Here is a 17,515-nt window from a genome sequence, read left to right on the forward strand (position 1 = left end):
AAGAGTCTGTTGGTCTCCATGTGTGTGAGTCTCTGTAAGAGTCTGTTGGTCTCCGTGTGTGTGAGTCTCTGTAAGAGTCTGTTGGTCTCCGTGTGTGTGAGTCTCTGTAAGAGTCTGTTGGTCTCCATGTGTGTGAGTCTCTGTAAGAGTTAGTTGGTCTCCGTGTGTGTGAGTCTCTGTAAGAGTCTGTTGGTCTACATGTGAGTGAGTCTCTGTAAGAGTCTGTTGGTCTCCGTGTGTGTGAGTCTCTGTAAGAGTCTGTTGGTCTCCATGTGAGTGAGTCGCGTGGGTATCTGTAAGAGTCTGTTGGTCTCCATGTGAGTGAGTCTGTGAGTCTCTGTAAGAGTCTGTTGGTCTCCACGTGTGTGAGTCTCTGGGTATCTGTAAGAGTATGCTGGTCTCCATGTGAGTGAGTCGCGTAGGTATCTGTAAGAGTCTGTTGGTCTCTATGTGTGTGAGTCTCTGTAAGAGTTTCCTCTCTGTCCCTTCGCTGCTGTGTTACCTCCCTTTGCCGCTTCTAACGTCGTCTTTCTGATCAGTGGCTCGTCTGAAGTCTCACTATTTTTGCCGGTCTCTTTTTGTCAAACAACGCAACTAACGCGGATGGAAGAATGTATTTATAGATGCGCATCGACGTGCTACATATGTGTGTTCTCTCCATATACGTTGGCGTAACATTGCATGTTGTACTGGGTAGCAATGACATCTCCGTTAACATGGAATGTTGGCATGTGGTTGGAACTGTTGGACCAACGTTACCCCAACGTTGGCCCAACGTTCCGTGTTTATTGTGCTGCCTCTCCCCTGTGGTCTATTATTAACGAAGAACAATTAACGGTCCAGGTGAGGGCCGTGTACCTGGGCTCCGGGCTGCCCTCGTTAACCCTGCGACACAGGCCCACGATGGGGCTCGGCTCCGCTGTGGGGCCCAGCTCCGCTGTGGGGCCCGGCTCCGCGATGGGGCTCGGCTCCGCTGTGGGGCCCAGCTCCGCGATGGGGCCGTCCGCACTGGCACGGGGCTCACAGGTGCAGGACGTGCGCGTTCACCAGCAGCCGTGGGGCGGCAGCGTGGTGTGCGCATACCGGGGCATGCTCCGAGCTGGGGGTGAGTGGAGTGTTACATCGGGGATCGTTGGGCCATTAGGTCAACGTGGCAATGTTGCAGGTGGCGTTTGAAAGAATCTCGTAGGCGGGAGATTGAGAGGTGAAAATGGAGCAGGCTGTGAGGCACAGAGCCCCTTTGAGGCAGTGGGGAGGCCGAGGTGAATATTTACATACAGGATTCAGAGTGTGAGTCCATCATCCAGCAGTGGAATTATATTACATAACAATTTCATCTCTTCGCGCACACAGTAGTCGCTCACTGTCATAGAGAGGCATGCGGAACCACAGACAAGCAGGAAGGCAGTTTAACACGTTAGGCTTTGACGACCAATATTATTCATTAACATTCGTTTTTTTGGGCTAGATCGTGTCAAGGAAGGCAGCCACGCTGTAAACCGGCACCAACAATTGCCCAAGCTCTGCGATCCTCTTTATATTAAGGTGTTATCGGCCAATTAATGAGTGTCGACACAAGTGGGAGGCAACCAGAGAACCCAGATTAAACCCACGCGTGCGAGGGGGAAACACTGTATCCCAACCAGACGTAGTAGTTGGGAGTCCACATTTTTGCTGTACAGGCATGTCTCGCTCAACGAGCGTTCTTTCTACGAGAATTCGTCACAAACGAGCAATTTTAATTGAGACCAATTTGTTTAGCAAAAACGAGCTAAATGTTCGTTTAGTGAGCGGAGAACGAGCAATCAAATTTGTACTGCGGCCCGCAGCTGTTCACAAGCTTTCCTGTGTGGCCACGTGTGGGTAGAGGGGGGCCTCATGGTGGCACGATAATGGGTGAGGGGTTGGGAGGAGATAATTAATTGCAGACAATGAGGATAGGCACTTGCATGTATGTTGTTGAACTTCTTTCGCACCATACGTAGCCAGCCGTGCTTATCGGAGGTGCGGGGGAAGGACAACAAACTAAACACAAAAAGCAGTTCTAAAGAAATTAGTTTTCAATCTATATTTAAAAGTGCATAGCGACAGTGGCTTCCTAATATTGGAAGGAAGAGCGAGCATTGTGGTTCTTCATGTGTGGTGTAATATTTGATGTTTAATTGCTTGATTTTTAAAATCATAATTTGCATTTCTCACGGTAAAAAAAAGTTGTTCAAGAGTGCAACATTTTGTGGCTGAAACGTAGCTCAGCTTTTAACATTCGGAGTAAATGGGAAAACGATGATCCTCTAACAAGTTTTCGCGGAACGTATTTCGCTCGTTAAGCGAGACACGCCTGGATTGGCTTCTCGCGATCCAGGGTTACGGCAACTCCTCGACGCCCAGTGGAAGGGAATTTTCACAACATTTGTGTGATCCGCCAATCCTCACTGCCTCCACAGTGCTGAATTAGATTGTAGTCCAAGTGCACAGCCATTACCGCCCAGCTAATTGATAAAGGACTGTACATGTATTATTATTATTGTTGTACGGTTCAACCTAATCGAAGGGTCCACTTGCATTCTGGGTCAACGGTCCGCAGACTTGCATGCGAATTGGAATGTCCCCAGGGGCAAGGCAGGAGTTGTGGCAAGCGTTTGAGCGCAGTGCCCCAAGTGGTGTGTGTGCATCTGAAGGACAAACGGACGGATGGGAGGGTAGCACGAGAAGGGTCATCAGGTCAGATCGATAGGTGTCGAGTCTAAGTTAGAGGTCAAGTCAAGCATGCGAGAGTGCCATGGTACAAACAAAATTAAGGGGTAAAGCTGTAGCCCTGCAATCGCTTGTTCACTGCACTTCGTTGCCAACCCCTTATCAGTGCCCACCTTATTGCAGACCAATTCAGACCTTATTGGTCACCCCGTGCCCCTTATAAATCTCAACGTTCATCCTACAAAGTCCCATCGTAAGGGAGAAACACAAACAAATAGACAAAAAAAAATTGTGTCCATATTGAAAGGGCTGTACGCCGTATGGACCTGCAAATGAAATGTCCCGATACAAGAATATGGAGTGAACCGCATAGGTTGGCAGCTATGAGGTTGAAATATAATTCAAAAATTCAACCGGGGAGGGGGGTGGGTATGGTTAACAGTCGCCAAACCAAGGTTGAGAAACCACTGCCATGGAGCATTAACTCTCTTGGCCAACGGCGGTTAGAAAAAGCTCCGTGTCTGATGCTCCCATCGCGTTGCCCCCCCCACCCCCCCCCCTTCCCTTCCCCAGACTCATTTGCGTTCTGCTCCCGCCGCCGCTGCCACCGGCCCCTGAGTCTGAGCTTCCACATTGGGGGGCTCCCCGCGGGCCGCGTCTCCTGCTGCTGCGAGCTGCCCCTGCGGGGTGGGGCCGCCGTGCCCGGGGGACGCTTCCACATCGCCGGCATCGAGGGAGGAACGCCGTGCGCTCGGTGCGCGCCCACTGCCGGGCCACCCCCTCGCTGTTTCCGTGTGTGCGTGGCTGGCTGGGTGGGCGGGGTGGCTCTCTGTGTGTCTGTGCGCGTGTGGTGTTGGAGCGGTGGTGTGGCGGTTGTTCGCCTGCGCTACGAACCTGGCGGCCCGAGTTCGATTCCCGCTCACCAACACCACCAGTGACGATATTCTGAACCGGTCCTGGGACTTCACCTAGGTCGACTCAGCCTCAAATGAGCACCTGGTGCGGTGCGTATAAACATTGCCGCTGGGAATACAAAGGCGGCCGGGCGAGGTTGTGGCCACCCACCCCCTCGTGTGCCGTTCTGGTCTTCGTAGGTGTTCGCTAACAGCGATTTCCCCAACAGTCTGTAAAGGCTGCACGGGGTATCCTTGCCTGTGGTCTGTCGACTCGGCCTCAAATGCGATGTAGTAATCATCGCCACTAGGGAGACAAAGGCGGCCCGGGCGTGGGGTTGGCCACCTTCCCCCCACCCCCTCGTGTGCCGTGCCAGCCTTCATAGGTGCTCGCTAACAGCACTTGCCCCAACAATGTATTGAAGAGCTCTTTGTCGGTGTTGGTGTTTAAAGATAATAGCAGTTATTTTCTCCTGGCGAGACAAATCCTCGTTCTTGCAAAACAATTCCACCTGCTCAAAACCAGTTGCCCCATCGTCAGTTCATGGGAACACTCGGTCTCTGTTTTGACTTTGATCTTTATTTGTCAACAGCTTTTGCTTTCTGGGAATACAGGTCCCTGTCGTGCGGGATAGGAGAATCTGGGTTTAGTTTATACCGGTAGGAAACGTAGTGGACTGGAAGCCCAACCGGGATTAATTCACAGGAGGCAGGGGATTATTTGTGTATGCCTGTGGATGTCTGTCCACGTGTATCCGGACACCCGAATATATAACAAATGCGCTCCTAGTGGGCATTACTGGTAGGAAACGTAGTGGACTGGAAGCCCAACCGGGATTAATACTAATCGAGCAATGCACACGTCTTTTTTGCGGGAGAAACGTAGTGGTCGGCCAACAAGTTTGGCTTAAATATCCGTACATAATTACTTAAAAATTTCCTACCAGCCCCCTCCGCAGGAATGTGTTCTTTCTTTGCGAAACAGGTGCAGTGCAGTACTGGGTCTGGGCAAACCGAGCTGCACCTTCCAGACGAACTCCGTGGCCTCGTGCCTCCTCCCTCATCACCTCCCCCCGGCGCTCACCAGGGACGGGTCCCCCTACCTCCACGGGGTCCGGCCCTTCCTCAGGCGCGCCGCCTCCAGGAGGCCAGACGGCCTCGCCAAAGCGTCCACCGCCGACGGCAGAAGCCGCTTCGAGCTGGCCCCGTGGACCGACCGATACTCACTGGGACGCGACGGCAGGCGTTGCTTGTACGCGGGCAGGACCGTGACGGACGCTGGGCGCGCGGCGTTGGGACGGGTGAGGCCCCACGGAAGCTTCGAGGAGGACAGGAGCGTCGAGGAGGTGCCCGTGTCATCCAGGGGCGTGGGGTCGAGTCGCAGGGAGCGCGCGAGACCCGGAGGCGAGAGTGGCGTTGACCTGGACGCCGGCTTTGAACCGGACGCCGGCTTTGAACCGAAATGCAGGAGACGCGAGAAGATGACGAGGAGCGCTCGTGGCCACGTCGATGACTCGGGCGGCAGAGTTCTCGGCAGAAGGTGGAGGAAGGCTGCGGGTGGTGATGCAGGTGGTGCTGCTGCCACTGCTGCTGATTTCAGCGATGATGATGCCACTGATGGTGGTAGCAGTGAAGATGGCAGTGATGTGAGTAGAGACGGCAAGTTTAGTGGACGGTGTGGAGAGGCCAAGGGAGGCGTGGGGTTTTTCGCTGGGGACATTCAGGACTTTAAAAACGGCGATGACGCGGATAGAGACGCAGCAGGCCGTGGCCGTGACCGTGGTTACAGTGGCGATGGTGATGCGGTGAGAATGGGCAAAGATGGAGATGGTGGCCATGGGACTGTGCAATCCGTCTCTGCACGCGATCATAAACTTCACTCGGAGTGCAGGTTTCCTGCGCAGGGTGAGTAATTAATAATGTTACACGAAAATTCCACCGTGTACAACTCATAAACGCACAATTTAATTAACGTTCGGTGTTTTATTTCGTTGGAGACTTTTCAATAGATTTTTGGATGTTTAGTCGATTGGATTTTTTTTAAATATTACTTTTGACAATTATACGAATAATGTTTTATTATCTCAATTAAAATAATTCCAAATAATCCATTATTTACTCAAAAGAACCTCAACTGAGTCTCGACTCATTTACAGAGGATGCAATTCTTTATTAAGTATACTGCGTGGCCGACCCACCGTTAAAACATTGAGCTGACAAGCTCAATGGGCCTTACCTGAAATAATCTGACCGACTGTTATGCGCAGTTTTGTGACGATTATCTGAACCGGTCCTGGGCCTCCCCAAGTTCGACTCAGCCTCAAATGAGTACCTTGTGTGGTGTGTAAACATCGGGGAGACAAAGGCGGCCGGGCGTGGTTCTGGCCACCCACCCCGTCGTGCGTCGTGCCGGCCCTCATAGTAGCTACTCACTAACGGCACTTTCCCCCATTGTCTGTCCCCACTATTACCGGGGAACTTTGTCATTGTCTTGCCATGTGTTCACTAACCCCTCCATCAATCGCATTTACCCCTCAACATCCCCACTAAACCCTCCGCGCAGTGGACGCGTTGCTTCCGGCACGCGCTGTCCTGTCTGGCCTCTCGGGGATTTCGCGAACCGCGTGCTCCCCCTCCCCGGACCCGGAGCCGAGCGACTCGAGTTCTGAAGACGACGGGACGCGTGCCAGGCACGCGAGATATCTCCATAAAAGTAAAAGCACCGGGAAAATGACGACGTCTAACTTCACTGGAAATGATCTAATAGACGATTCGCTGCCGCTGAAAGATGTGTAAAGTTATGGTTATGAGATGGTTGACCACATGTTTGGCTATTTCAGTCCACTAAGACTGTGAGAATGACTATAAAAATACACAGATTTACACTTGACAAAAATTCCACATTTTCTCGTCGACCAACAAAGTATATTACTACAAGAGATAATGCTGGCTGAGTTAACGCTGGAGGTGGCCATAAGCAGGGAGACATGGACTTTTTGCCATTGTGATAATGTCTCCTCATCAGGCCAGCTGGCGCTGTGGTCATAACACAGCACTTAGTTCATGATTTAAAATTCCAAATGGGGCTCTGCTCAGCCTATACTTCTCTGGATTCTATTGAAAATCAGTACCACTTTGTGGGCAGTCAGCAGTGGTTGTCCCGTGGCTAGACTTATCTCGCCTCTACTGGATATCTGTGAAAAAGAGCTTTATAGCTCATTGGATTCTCCCCCAGTATATTATAATTCTGTTTGGATGGAGAAACTCTGTCCTGCTTTCGAAAGGCTATGCTGGCACGTCATCATCAAGTAATTTCTTATACCCATATATTAACCCATACTGCTGTTGTGTAATGGTTGCAATCCACAGCTCGCCAGTTCAATCTCTCAGCGTGGCAGTTGAAACAGTGTGTATTTGTCTGAAATCATTCTGCCTCTGTTCACCCAACAGTATGAACGGATACATCATAGTTAGTCGATGGGCCGGTTGTGTGTGGTTGAGTTAAGTTTGGCTACTTTCCACCTCTTTAAAAACATATGTCCAGCGCTTCTTCTAGTAGAGACCCTTCTGCTCGAAGTGGTGTGGCCAAGAAATTGCAGGGCTGCACCTTGGCCTCTGACTTCTGTCAAGGCACAGCCCTGCAATGGATGAAGGCCTCCCGAAAAAAGTTCAGGTCGTGGGGGGTCATTTGACCATACGTCACCACGCCGGTCAGTGCGGCTTGGTGAAGATGGGGAGCGTAGACGTGGGACCACAGGAGCATGGGACAACAACTGATTTTACTGCACTGCTGTTTTGCCGCACACAATGAAGTCCCGCAACAGGCCACAATCCCTGTTTTATGCACAGTGCTTGGTGGTCAAAGCACTATCCAGGCTCAACTCTGCGTCACCTGCAAGATCTGATAAAACCAGGGGCATGCCGGGTGATTTGGTTATAGTCGTTTGCCACGTGTGTTTGTGTTTTCATTCCTTCTGCAGGAACTTGGCCATCTGCCCGATCACAAGAGTCTGGGCCGGGGTTTGTTTTTAAAGCCGGCGCCGCCGTGGGGGTCTCACGATTTCCCCCGGCTTCCCCCGAAGGACCGCAGTTGCAATCTACGAGCAGGGGCCATGTCCCAGACGTGGCACGAGGAGCGCTCGCAATCACGGACACCACCTCGGGGCGAGCAGAGGCTCCGTCTGGCGACGTCAACGGTGGAGCGACCCCGACGTCGGTCGAGATCCACGGGGCTCCATCGACGGAGCGGTCCAGGACTGGAATGTCGAGCGACGGCAGAGGTGGGGGGGGTGATCGGAGACGACACGATGTGGGCCCAGCGGCAAGCGCTTCCGAAGACTCCATCCCGACGTTGGTTGGACTTCAAGGTGGGTTCGTGGCGAGCGGATGACTGAATGAAAAAGGCGCACAAAACGTAAAATGGTAGTTAGGTGAGATGCAGGAGATAGTGGCACGGTCGGGTGAAGGTCAGGGGTCGGCGCTCGTGTTAGTGAGGGCTACGGGTAAATTTAATAAGAAGTGAGTTTAGGCAATTCGGTTAGCAGACAACAGCTATGAGCAAGGGTATGGTTTGTTGAGCTAACTTGTCAGGGTTAGGGTTAAGGGGCTAGAGTTATGGATAGAGTAGTGAGGTAATTAGGCATCAGGGTCACAAAGATTCGATTGATGATGTTTCTACTTAATGTTTCTGTCTGCGTCATCTTGCCCATATCCCATGTTCCATATTGGTCTGTACATTAACATAGAATTAGATAAATGGCATAACTGCTTTTTGTCTTTAGTTTGTTTTCCTTCCCCACACCTCCGGTGTAAAAAAAAAAATCAACGTACATAACATGTACATATGAGCTTCATAGCTCATCAGATTCCTCGAGTATAAGTAAATATTGTGATTCAGATATAAATAGTATAATAAAATCTGATTGATTCCTTGGGGAGAAATTTGATGCATTAATCATTTGCTGCAAGAGTTGATTTTCGTGGATGCATCAACGCGTCGCTCTGGTCCTAGTGGACATGCATCAGGTCATCTGACCCTCCTCACTCCTCAAATTCACGGATTTATCAGTTTTTATGGTTACGATTAAAGAATCTCTTCCACCTGCCTTGTTGGTTCCGCCTGTGTTTCCCGCACGGTCGGCTACGTACAGTGCGAAATAAGTTCAGCATACATACGCATGATTAGCACGGTTGGCTTACGTATGGTGTGAAAGAAGTTCAACATCCATACACAATTATTCTGTCAGACCATCAGTTTACCAGGCAAAATGGCGCGTAACTTTTCCGATACGCGTAGAATAATACATTGTGTGCAGTTTGATGGAGCATATATGGTACGTAAGAAACAAACTGACGGATAGATACATTCTTCCATGCCTAACAATTAGGAGTAGAGCTGGCCTTAGTATTTGGTGGGCTGGGATTGTTTCGCCCCCTAACGGTTGTGCCCTTCCTTCCGCCCGACCCCTGCCAACCGTGGCCTCTTGGCTCGCTCTTCCCTCTGACCGTGTTGCGCCCCGGCTTCACAGGGCCCTCACCGGCGGAGGCGCGGTCCGACTCTCGTGAGGCGGCCACCGCGGGCAACGGGTTCCAGGTGCAAACTTTGAGCGGCGAGGACGGCGGAGCGGGGTCCACGAGAGACCGCTTGAAGAGACAGGTACTTGAGGAGACTGGGGGAGTGAGGAGACTGTGAGGAGTGAGGAGACTTGGGGAGTGAGGAGACTGTGGGGAGTGAGGAGACTTGGGGAGTGAGGAGACTGGGGGAGTGAGGAGACTGGAGAGTGAGGAGACTGGAGAGTGAGGAGACTGGAGAGTGAGGAGACTGGAGAGCGAGGAGACTGGAGAGTGAGGAGACTGGGGGGAGTGAGGAGACTGTGGGGAGTGAGGAGACTGTGGGGAGTGAGGAGACTGGGGGAGTGAGGAGACTGGGGGAGTGAGGAGACTGGGGAAGTGAGGAGATTGGGGGAGTGAGGAGACTGGGGAAGTGAGGAGACTGGAGAGTGAGGAGACTGGAGAGTGAGGAGACTGGAGAGTGAGGAGACTGGAGAGTGAGGAGACTGGGGGGAGTGAGGAGACTGTGGGGAGTGAGGAGACTGGGGGAGTGAGGAGACTGGGGAGTGTGGAGACTGGGGGAGTGAGGAGACTGGGGGAGTGAGGAGACTGGGGGAGTGAGGAGACTGGGGAGTGAGGAGACTGGAGAGTGAGGAGACTGGGGGAGTGAGGAGACAGTATGATCTATAGTTTGTCCCACTACAAACCAAATTTTTAATGTCAGAGCTGACGTCTGCCAAGCTAAAAAACGAATTTATATGTTGACGTTTTGTGTATGTGCAGGTTGAGACCATTGACTCACTCGCCTTGAGAACCTGAATAAGATTTGAAGTTTTCGTGGTTGCAAGGATCAATATTCTTTGGTTCTTTCGGTGACTTTACCGAAAGAACCAAAGAATATTGAACCTGAATGAGCCTTGGGTGGCTTGAATCCAGACTCGCACTCAGCAGTGAGACCACCATTATAATGTATGTGTGTATGTCGACCTTCTTTCGCACCATACGTAGCCCACCGTGCAAATTGGGTAATAGAGAGACCCCCCCCCCCCCCCGACCATGGAACGCGAGTTAAAGATCTCATTTGGTGCTGGCCCAATGGCTCCAAAACAGCCTAAATGAGGCCCTCGTGGGCCTCATTAAAAGTGAAACGCACACCCACAGGGCTTGTACATTAGAACTCAGCAGTGCCACCTCAGTGTCCTGACGTGGCCCATTACCAACAGCTTGGACCCTGAACCTCAGCAAGTTAAAACGTGTCTTGAATTGATCAAGGTCATACGAACTCGGGGAAAGAGACGATGGGCAGGAATTCCAAAGCGGAGCAGCGAGGGGGGTAAAGGACCCCAGAAAGAGAGAGTGTTGTGACCTGCAGTGTGTTGGATGAACACGGTACGGATGATACGACCAGTCAGATATACGGCTCGTCTCCCAACTTCGGCCCAATTAGTGTTTTGCACAGCAGCAGTAGTAAGTGAGAATAGATTTTCCCCTTTTTTCTGGCAACAAACACTATCAGAGAGCTCGGGCTGAGCAGCTACATCATGGGACTTGCTTTGCCAGTACCGTTTTGAGACGAGGCTCAAAAGAAAGCTGTCTCTGGTGTGGACCAATCCGTTTCAAAGACAATGCATCATATTATCAGAGTATTTATTTTTGCATTCTGACCACAAGTATTTTGGTTAATGCAGATATGTTTCCTTATACAAGGTTTCAGTTTGGTATTGTAACATCTTAACACAGCTGTTTTGTTGTCAGAAAAAAAGGGGGAACACCCTATTCTCATATTTTGGTACCGCCAAAGGAGTTCCCATGAAGCAGTAGCAAGTTTTAGGAGTTAAAGACGAAGGATTTTTCACGGAAAGGAAAACCAAGCTCCTCTGATGATGCCTCCTTTACCAGATTGGCGATACAGCCTTTCTGCGACAGCGCTGATGAGACTGTGGTACCAAGCAGATGAATAGTTTTATTATCGCTAAGTATATCATTGTTAAATCATGGGAGGAATTGTGGAATGCAAAGTTTTATTATGGATAAGGACTATATATTATTGTTAAATGACAGGAGTTGTGGAATTGCCAGTATTACGTGACGCAGTGTCTGTGACATGGCCATTATTTGGCCAAAGAGGGATGCAGCCCCCCCCACCTCTATCTCCTTCCTGACCCCTGACCCCTGACCCCCCCTCTCCCGCCACCCCCACGTTGGCCAGCTGTTATCTCCCTCGCCTGGTATGCAGGAGGTTGTGGATTCGATCCAGACCTTGGCACCTGTATATTTGGAGTTTGTACATTTTGTCCGTGGCCGTGTGGATTTTCCTCCAGGTCCTCTGGTGCTCTCCCCTCCACATTTAGTATCACACATCACGCGTTTAAAATATCTGGCTGCCATACATTTCCACGTGATAAGACACTCGGTTGCGCTATCATTTGTGATAGCCTGGTCGCTCCTGAAAAAAATACCGATGTAGCCTTACCTGGTAAATAAATAAAAAATACAGTAAACTCTCTCTGTCCACGGGGGTTACGTTCCTGAAAACGCTCGCGAATGCAGAATTCAGCGAATGCAGAATTCAGCGAATGCAGCAGGAACCTTGTTCCAGAACGCAGCGGGCAGCCGAGAAGGCGTGCCCAATCTTCGTCAGACAGCTTCGAATGTAAAGTTGTGTGTGCACCTACCCGGTGTCGGTGGTCTGGCATGTACACTTGCGAGTCCGGCGAGTTAGTGTGCATTTTAGTGTGCATTGAGTAGCCCGCGAACAAGCGAAACTCGCGAAACTCGCGAATCCAGAGCTTGCGCCATAGCAAGCATTTCACTGCAGTTACGTTTTCGACATTTACCTGCCTGGCACACCCAGGTGCAGCAGCTGTGCGCGTTCCTGGAGGTGTCGGGCCAGGCGGAGGAGCTGGTGCTGAGGAGGAGTGGTCTGGACGGAGAGCTCTTCTCCCCGCTGTCGGTGGCCATCGCGCGAACGCCATCGTTCCTCTCCACCCTCAACCTGAACCTCAACGTCCTGAGGTCGCACGGCGCCCGGCTGCTCGCCACGGCGCTCGCCACGCAGAGCCGCCTGAAGACCCTGCTGTGCGTGGCGGAGTCGTGCGCGTCGCGGGCGTGTGCGCGGCGACGAGTTTTCTGAACCGGTCCCGGGCCTCCCCTAGGTGGACTCAGCCTCAAATGAGTACCTGGTGTGCGGTGCGTAAACATCGCCACTAGGGAGGCAAAGGCGGCCGGGCGTGGTGCTGGCCACCCAGCTCCTCGTGTGCAGTGCCGGCCTTCATAGGTGCTCGCTGAGAGCACTTGCCCCAACAGTCTGTTGAAAGCTACACGGGGAATTTTTCCTCTTTGTGTGTGACCGTACGTGGCCACACCGGTCAGTATGGCTTGGTGAAGTAGGGACGGCGGTGCCCGAACCGGTTGAGGTATCACTCGCCACTGATGTCAGCCGTGGCCATGCCCAACCGCCTTTGTCTCCCCAGTGGCGATGTTTACACACCGCACCAGGTACTCATTTTAGGCTAAGCCGACCTACGGGAGGCCCAGAACCGGTTCAGATAATCGTCATGAGCGGGAATCGAACTCGGGTCGCCGGGTTCGTAGCGCGAACCGCTAATCTACCGCTCCCCAACCTAGGGTCACACAACTCCCAGGACTCGCGTGCGGTGTGGGGAGGCCTCCGTGGATTGGTAAAGGGCTCTGTGCATTAAATCGCTATTGCGTAACACCTGGTGGTCGTGATGATGATGATGACGACGACGACGTTCTTTGTTCCTGCAGGTTGTTTGGGAACCAGATGTGCGATGACGGCGTCTGTGCTGTGCTGCAATCTCTGACATCGGCGATCGCGTTGGTGAGCGGATGCCTGGTTCCATCTCACCAGCCTGGCAGAAAGCGTTGGCCTGCCAAGGCTCCTTGCCGCGTACCTGCTGTGTCTAGGACATAACAGCGACATTAATGCCAACAAGACGAATGGTAGATTCCATTAATTTAACTTGAAACTGAGAAATGTTGCTGTGCTGTCGTCCAAATACTATCTGCCGCATCACGCTGACCCATCCGATGCAGAAGCCCTGGTTTAGGTCTTTTGCCTGATCCAATGCAGCAGAACCATTGTCTCATGTGAGCCAGAGCCCTCGGCAGACCTCGGGTGGTCCGACAAGGCCATCATGAGTCCCCAGAAAGAAAAACACCCAGTCCCAGTACTCGAACCCAGAATACGAGCGGTGCCATGTCGTCGCTCCGACACGGCCTTCGTCCGTGAATCACCGCGTCGCCGTTACGCGCCGCGCCTCGTTGCGATGCGGCTGTGTTCCCGCACCTTCAGGGCGGCCGCCTGCTGGAGCTCGACGTGGGGGGGAACTGCCTGACGGGCGTCGCGCTGGGGGAAGTCGCCTCGTACCTCCGCACCAACACCGCCCTCACCGAGCTGGGCCTCTCCAGAAACCCAGACGTGGGTGACGCGCACGCACCACGCCGCCAGGCCCACGCTGGCTAGGAGACGTTGGCTACCTCGCCTAGTAAACAGGGAGGTCGTGGCTTCGATCCAGAGCCTTAAGCGCGACCCCGAAGTTTGCGTGTCTCTTTCCCTGTGGTCGCGCGGATTTTTCCCGGGGTCCCTCGGTTTTTACCCGCATATTTAGTGAACATTCGCCTCGAGTATTTGGCTGCTATGAATTTACACGTGCTAAGCCACCTCGTTGAGCTATACAGCTTAGTGAGCCCTACCTGGTAAAATAACAAGTTTTTAGTTGAGGTACGGGGGGGGATCTCTATAGCGGGGTCAAGGGGTCAACATGGGCTATGCCGCTGATGTCGTCAGAACACGCCGTTACTTTCAAATACCTTTGGAGAGGCAACACAGTTGCGCACATCTTAGCGTTATCAAATAGCAAAAAAAAATAATTAAGGCTCACCTTTACAGGTGACAGGATGCTATAATACAAAATGCAGTGTTGCCCTAATCAAAATTATTCGCCTCTTGAATCCGATTAGCGGAGCTAAGATGCTCAGTGTTGGACACACATGATTCGTGGGCCGCTGCGAAGTGCCATAGGCCTCATGTGGTCGTCAGTCATTGTACAGGGAGGACACGGCGGTCAGTGCGTCATCTACGCGCGTCTCGACTCGCTCATCGCCGAGCATGGCTCGGCTTGTGGTGGAAAAACAAGCAGGTGTCACGCGAACCGCGCCGGGCAGGCAGTCTTGGCACGACCCAGGCGTGGCTCGGTTCTACAATGTTGCGAACTGCAGCAGTTGTCAATGTAAGTTGTTGCCACTGTCGCTAAAGGTTCTTCCAGAGGACTGGGCTCCGCTCTTCGAGGTGCTGGCGCTGCCGGGTTGCGGGCTGGCGCGCCTGGCGCTGGAGGAGAATCGGCTCGGCGAGCGGGGCGCGTCTCTGGCCGCCCGTGCACTCGCGTCGAACCGCAGCCTACGGGCGTTGGAGGCCGAGGAGAGCGGCCTCGGCAGCCTGGCCGCCCTCACCGAGGTGCTGTCGGCTCTGCAAGCCAACACGGGCAGCCGGCTCGGGTACGTACATTGAACTTCTTTCGCACCGTACGTAGCCAACTGTGCTAAGTCGGAGGTGCGGGGGAAAGACAGCGAGCTTAACACACAAAAAAAGCTATTGTGAAGAAATGAGTTTTCAATCTAGATTTAAAAGTGCACAGCTCCAGTGGCGTACTTAGTGTGCGAGTGGCAGAGAAAGCAATGGCGTGTTGTGACATTAGCCTCATAGCCCAATGTTGATCCCTTGACCCTGCTCTAGAGGTTATTCCCCCCCCCCTTAGGACCTAAATTAAAAAGTAAACTATTTTTTCTTTACCAGGCAAGGCCCATTGAGTGACCTGGCCACAAACGATAGCTCAACAAAGTGGCTTATGATATGGAAAGTTATAGCAACCAAATAATCTAAACCAGTGTTCTTCAATAATTTTCAGAGGGGGGCCACTTTCGCCGATAAGAAATCAGTGTGAAGGCTGCCACACCGCCTGCAAGGGGTGTTGTCACGTGTTGTGTATTGTCGGGGGCGGCATGTCAGGGGCCTCACTGAAGGCCACCAGGGGCCGCTAGTGGCCTGCTAGCCTTGCACTGAAGAACACTGCTCTAAATGTATGTTTCTAAATGCGGAGCGAAAAACTGGCGAAAAATCCACGCGGCCACGGGCAGAACATGCAAACTCCAAATATACAGCAGACATCAGGGTCGGGATCGAACCCACAACCTCCTGTATACTCGGCGAGGTAGTTAACATGACGCCACCATGGCCAGTGAGGGCCCTGAAAGGCCACTTATTTCCAGGGCTTGAACCCGGCATCTATCTCCTCAATGTTCTGCTCAGCGTCTGTACATGAGAACATTGCAAAACCCCTGTGAGAAACACCCAACCCCAGGGCTTCGTGCCACCCTCCCATCATCCCGGCTCTGTGTTGCCCTAACAGCTACCTGTCCCTGGACGACTCTGTGGAACGGAGTGATGATGCTCGCCGCATTTACCGGCAGCTCCAGCGCCTCACCGCTTCACGGGGTGGCCAGGTGGGGCCCGACCCCCCACCCACGGCCAGACGCGTGGCCACAGGCAACGCCGCGGCTGAAGGGGGGCCGTGAGGTGTGTGTGTGTGCCGGTGCGGAGAAGTGTGCACAGGTTAAGATCTGCCTGCTGGGGGCATTGACAATACCGACAGCGGTAGCAATGAGTTGTATTCATATTGACCCTTTCCCGTTTCGAGACGTCAAGTTTGCAGGGTGGGTCCCTTTCACCTCTGAATTTCGGAACGTGCAAGCGGTTGTGTAAATTTTATTTGAGAGGCGTAGCGCCGTTGTTTTAAAGACATTGTTATTCGCTGCAGAGAAGCATAGCGGCATAACTATACTCTATAAAAGCTCGTAGGAGCCTCGATAACGATAAAGTTATTTCATTTTTTCTTCCGGTTTAGTTTTGATGTACACGTACGTCATCAGAATGGGAAAGGGTTTTGCAGACCAATATAATCCAGCATCATTTAAGGAATTTAATTCCGCAGCGGTTTTGTAATTTTTGGTTTCATCAGTTCAGTCTGGCCTTTTAAGCAAATGCTGCTGGGTTATTATCTTATTGGCCAGAGTACTCCCCCTATCAGGGGTGGGGAACGTCCGGGCCGCGGGCCGTATGAGGCCCGCTAAATCATTTGGTCTGGCCCTGCCAAGGTAACCGCACGACTCGAAATTCAATAAATCTCGGCGCTTTTTTATAGCAACATTTATTTAATTTTGTATGGCCCGCGAATGATGTTATAAATATCCAAATGGCCCTTGGCAGAAAAATGGTTCCCCACCCCCGATTCTAAACGATGGGGTACTGTCCCAAAGCTGAAAGCAATATTGTATAAAAACTGGTTTTGCGTTGTTGCGTTACATTAAATGGATCTGAGTGTGTTGATATTACACGTGCAACAAGCATCCATGTAAAATTATCATGCTCATGATGTATGCATTCTCTCTCGTGTCCTAGAATTATGCATAAATCACGCCATATGTATGCAAATGATGTACTCATATAACATTGAAGCATATGTAGCGTACAAAACTGTACAAATGTAATGTAAAAATGAGAAAACATCTGAATAAAATGTTGAAAACAAGACGAAAAATCACATACGGAATCAAATGATATATGAATTCTTACAGGCCCAATCCACATACAGTAGTGAGAGCTGATTTAAAACATTCAACATTAGTGGCCTCGAGCAAGTGGTGGATATTTCACATTCCCATGGTGGGGCTGTTGCACTGTAAACATGGGGAGGGAATAGGGGCACCACGGTGGCGAGATATTAGCGACCTCACCTGGTGTACAGGAGGTCGTGGGTTCGATCCCAACCCCGACACCTGTATATTTGGAGTTTCCCTCTTCTCCCCGTAGTCGGGTCCTCCAGTTTTCGCTCCACATTTAGAGTATTTGGCTGCTATAAATTTCCACATGATAAGCCACTTCGTTGAGCTATCATTTGTTGTCAGCTCGATTCTGAAAAAAGCTAGATAGCTCGGTGGGCCTTACCCGGTCCAAAAAAAAAACAGATACAAAAAACTATTGTCCATTATATATTAAGTCTAGGCCGATGGTGCTGTGGGCAGTGCGTTTTGACACAGCACGTGGATTTATTTACTGCGGGCGTATATATATGCAACTGCATCTCCGCAGGGCATATCGTGTTTATGTTACAGAGACAAAGAGGCAGGCAGAGGAAAACTGCAAGGCCTTGAGTCCTGGACTTGACCAAGGCCACAGAGTCTATAGTACAGACGGCTGCGGGAAGGAAGTTCCAGACATCGGGGGCAGCAGAAGTTAAATAAGCGACCCCTTCCACCGCGTGAATAGGAAGGTCATAAGTCCAAAGTCCAGTCCGGGT

The 17,515-nt window shown here is 51.7% G+C and overlaps 1 protein-coding gene across 1 annotated transcript; it reads left to right on the plus strand.

The window, feature by feature from the left end:
* The first annotated feature begins 3,575 nt into the window (after positions 1 to 3,575).
* Positions 3,576 to 16,825, plus strand: LOC116938988 (uncharacterized). Its single transcript, XM_076061137.1, has 9 exons — positions 3,576 to 5,492; positions 6,151 to 6,300; positions 7,568 to 7,954; positions 9,116 to 9,243; positions 11,992 to 12,215; positions 12,909 to 12,981; positions 13,456 to 13,581; positions 14,419 to 14,657; positions 15,569 to 16,825. Exons 1-9 carry the CDS (start codon positions 5,069 to 5,071, stop codon positions 15,732 to 15,734), a joined length of 1,917 nt encoding a protein of 638 aa, XP_075917252.1. The 5' UTR covers positions 3,576 to 5,068; the 3' UTR covers positions 15,735 to 16,825.
* The last annotated feature ends 690 nt before the right edge of the window (positions 16,826 to 17,515 follow it).

The sequence above is a fragment of the Petromyzon marinus genome, chromosome 5 (genome assembly GCF_048934315.1).
Source record: "Petromyzon marinus isolate PM22_M1 ecotype Great Lakes invasive population chromosome 5, UKy_Petmar_22M1.pri1.0, whole genome shotgun sequence".
NCBI lineage: Eukaryota > Metazoa > Chordata > Hyperoartia > Petromyzontiformes > Petromyzontidae > Petromyzon > Petromyzon marinus.

Excerpts from the sequence above, each read along its gene's own strand:
- LOC116938988 (XM_076061137.1), top strand. The coding sequence starts at position 5,069 with ATGACGAGGAGCGCTCGTGGCCACGTCGATGACTCGGGCGGCAGAGTT. Across the intron at positions 9,244-11,991 it reads GAGACCGCTTGAAGAGACAG|GTGCAGCAGCTGTGCGCGTT; the intron begins GTACTTGAGGAG and ends TGGCACACCCAG. Across the intron at positions 14,658-15,568 it reads AACACGGGCAGCCGGCTCGG|CTACCTGTCCCTGGACGACT; the intron begins GTACGTACATTG and ends TTGCCCTAACAG.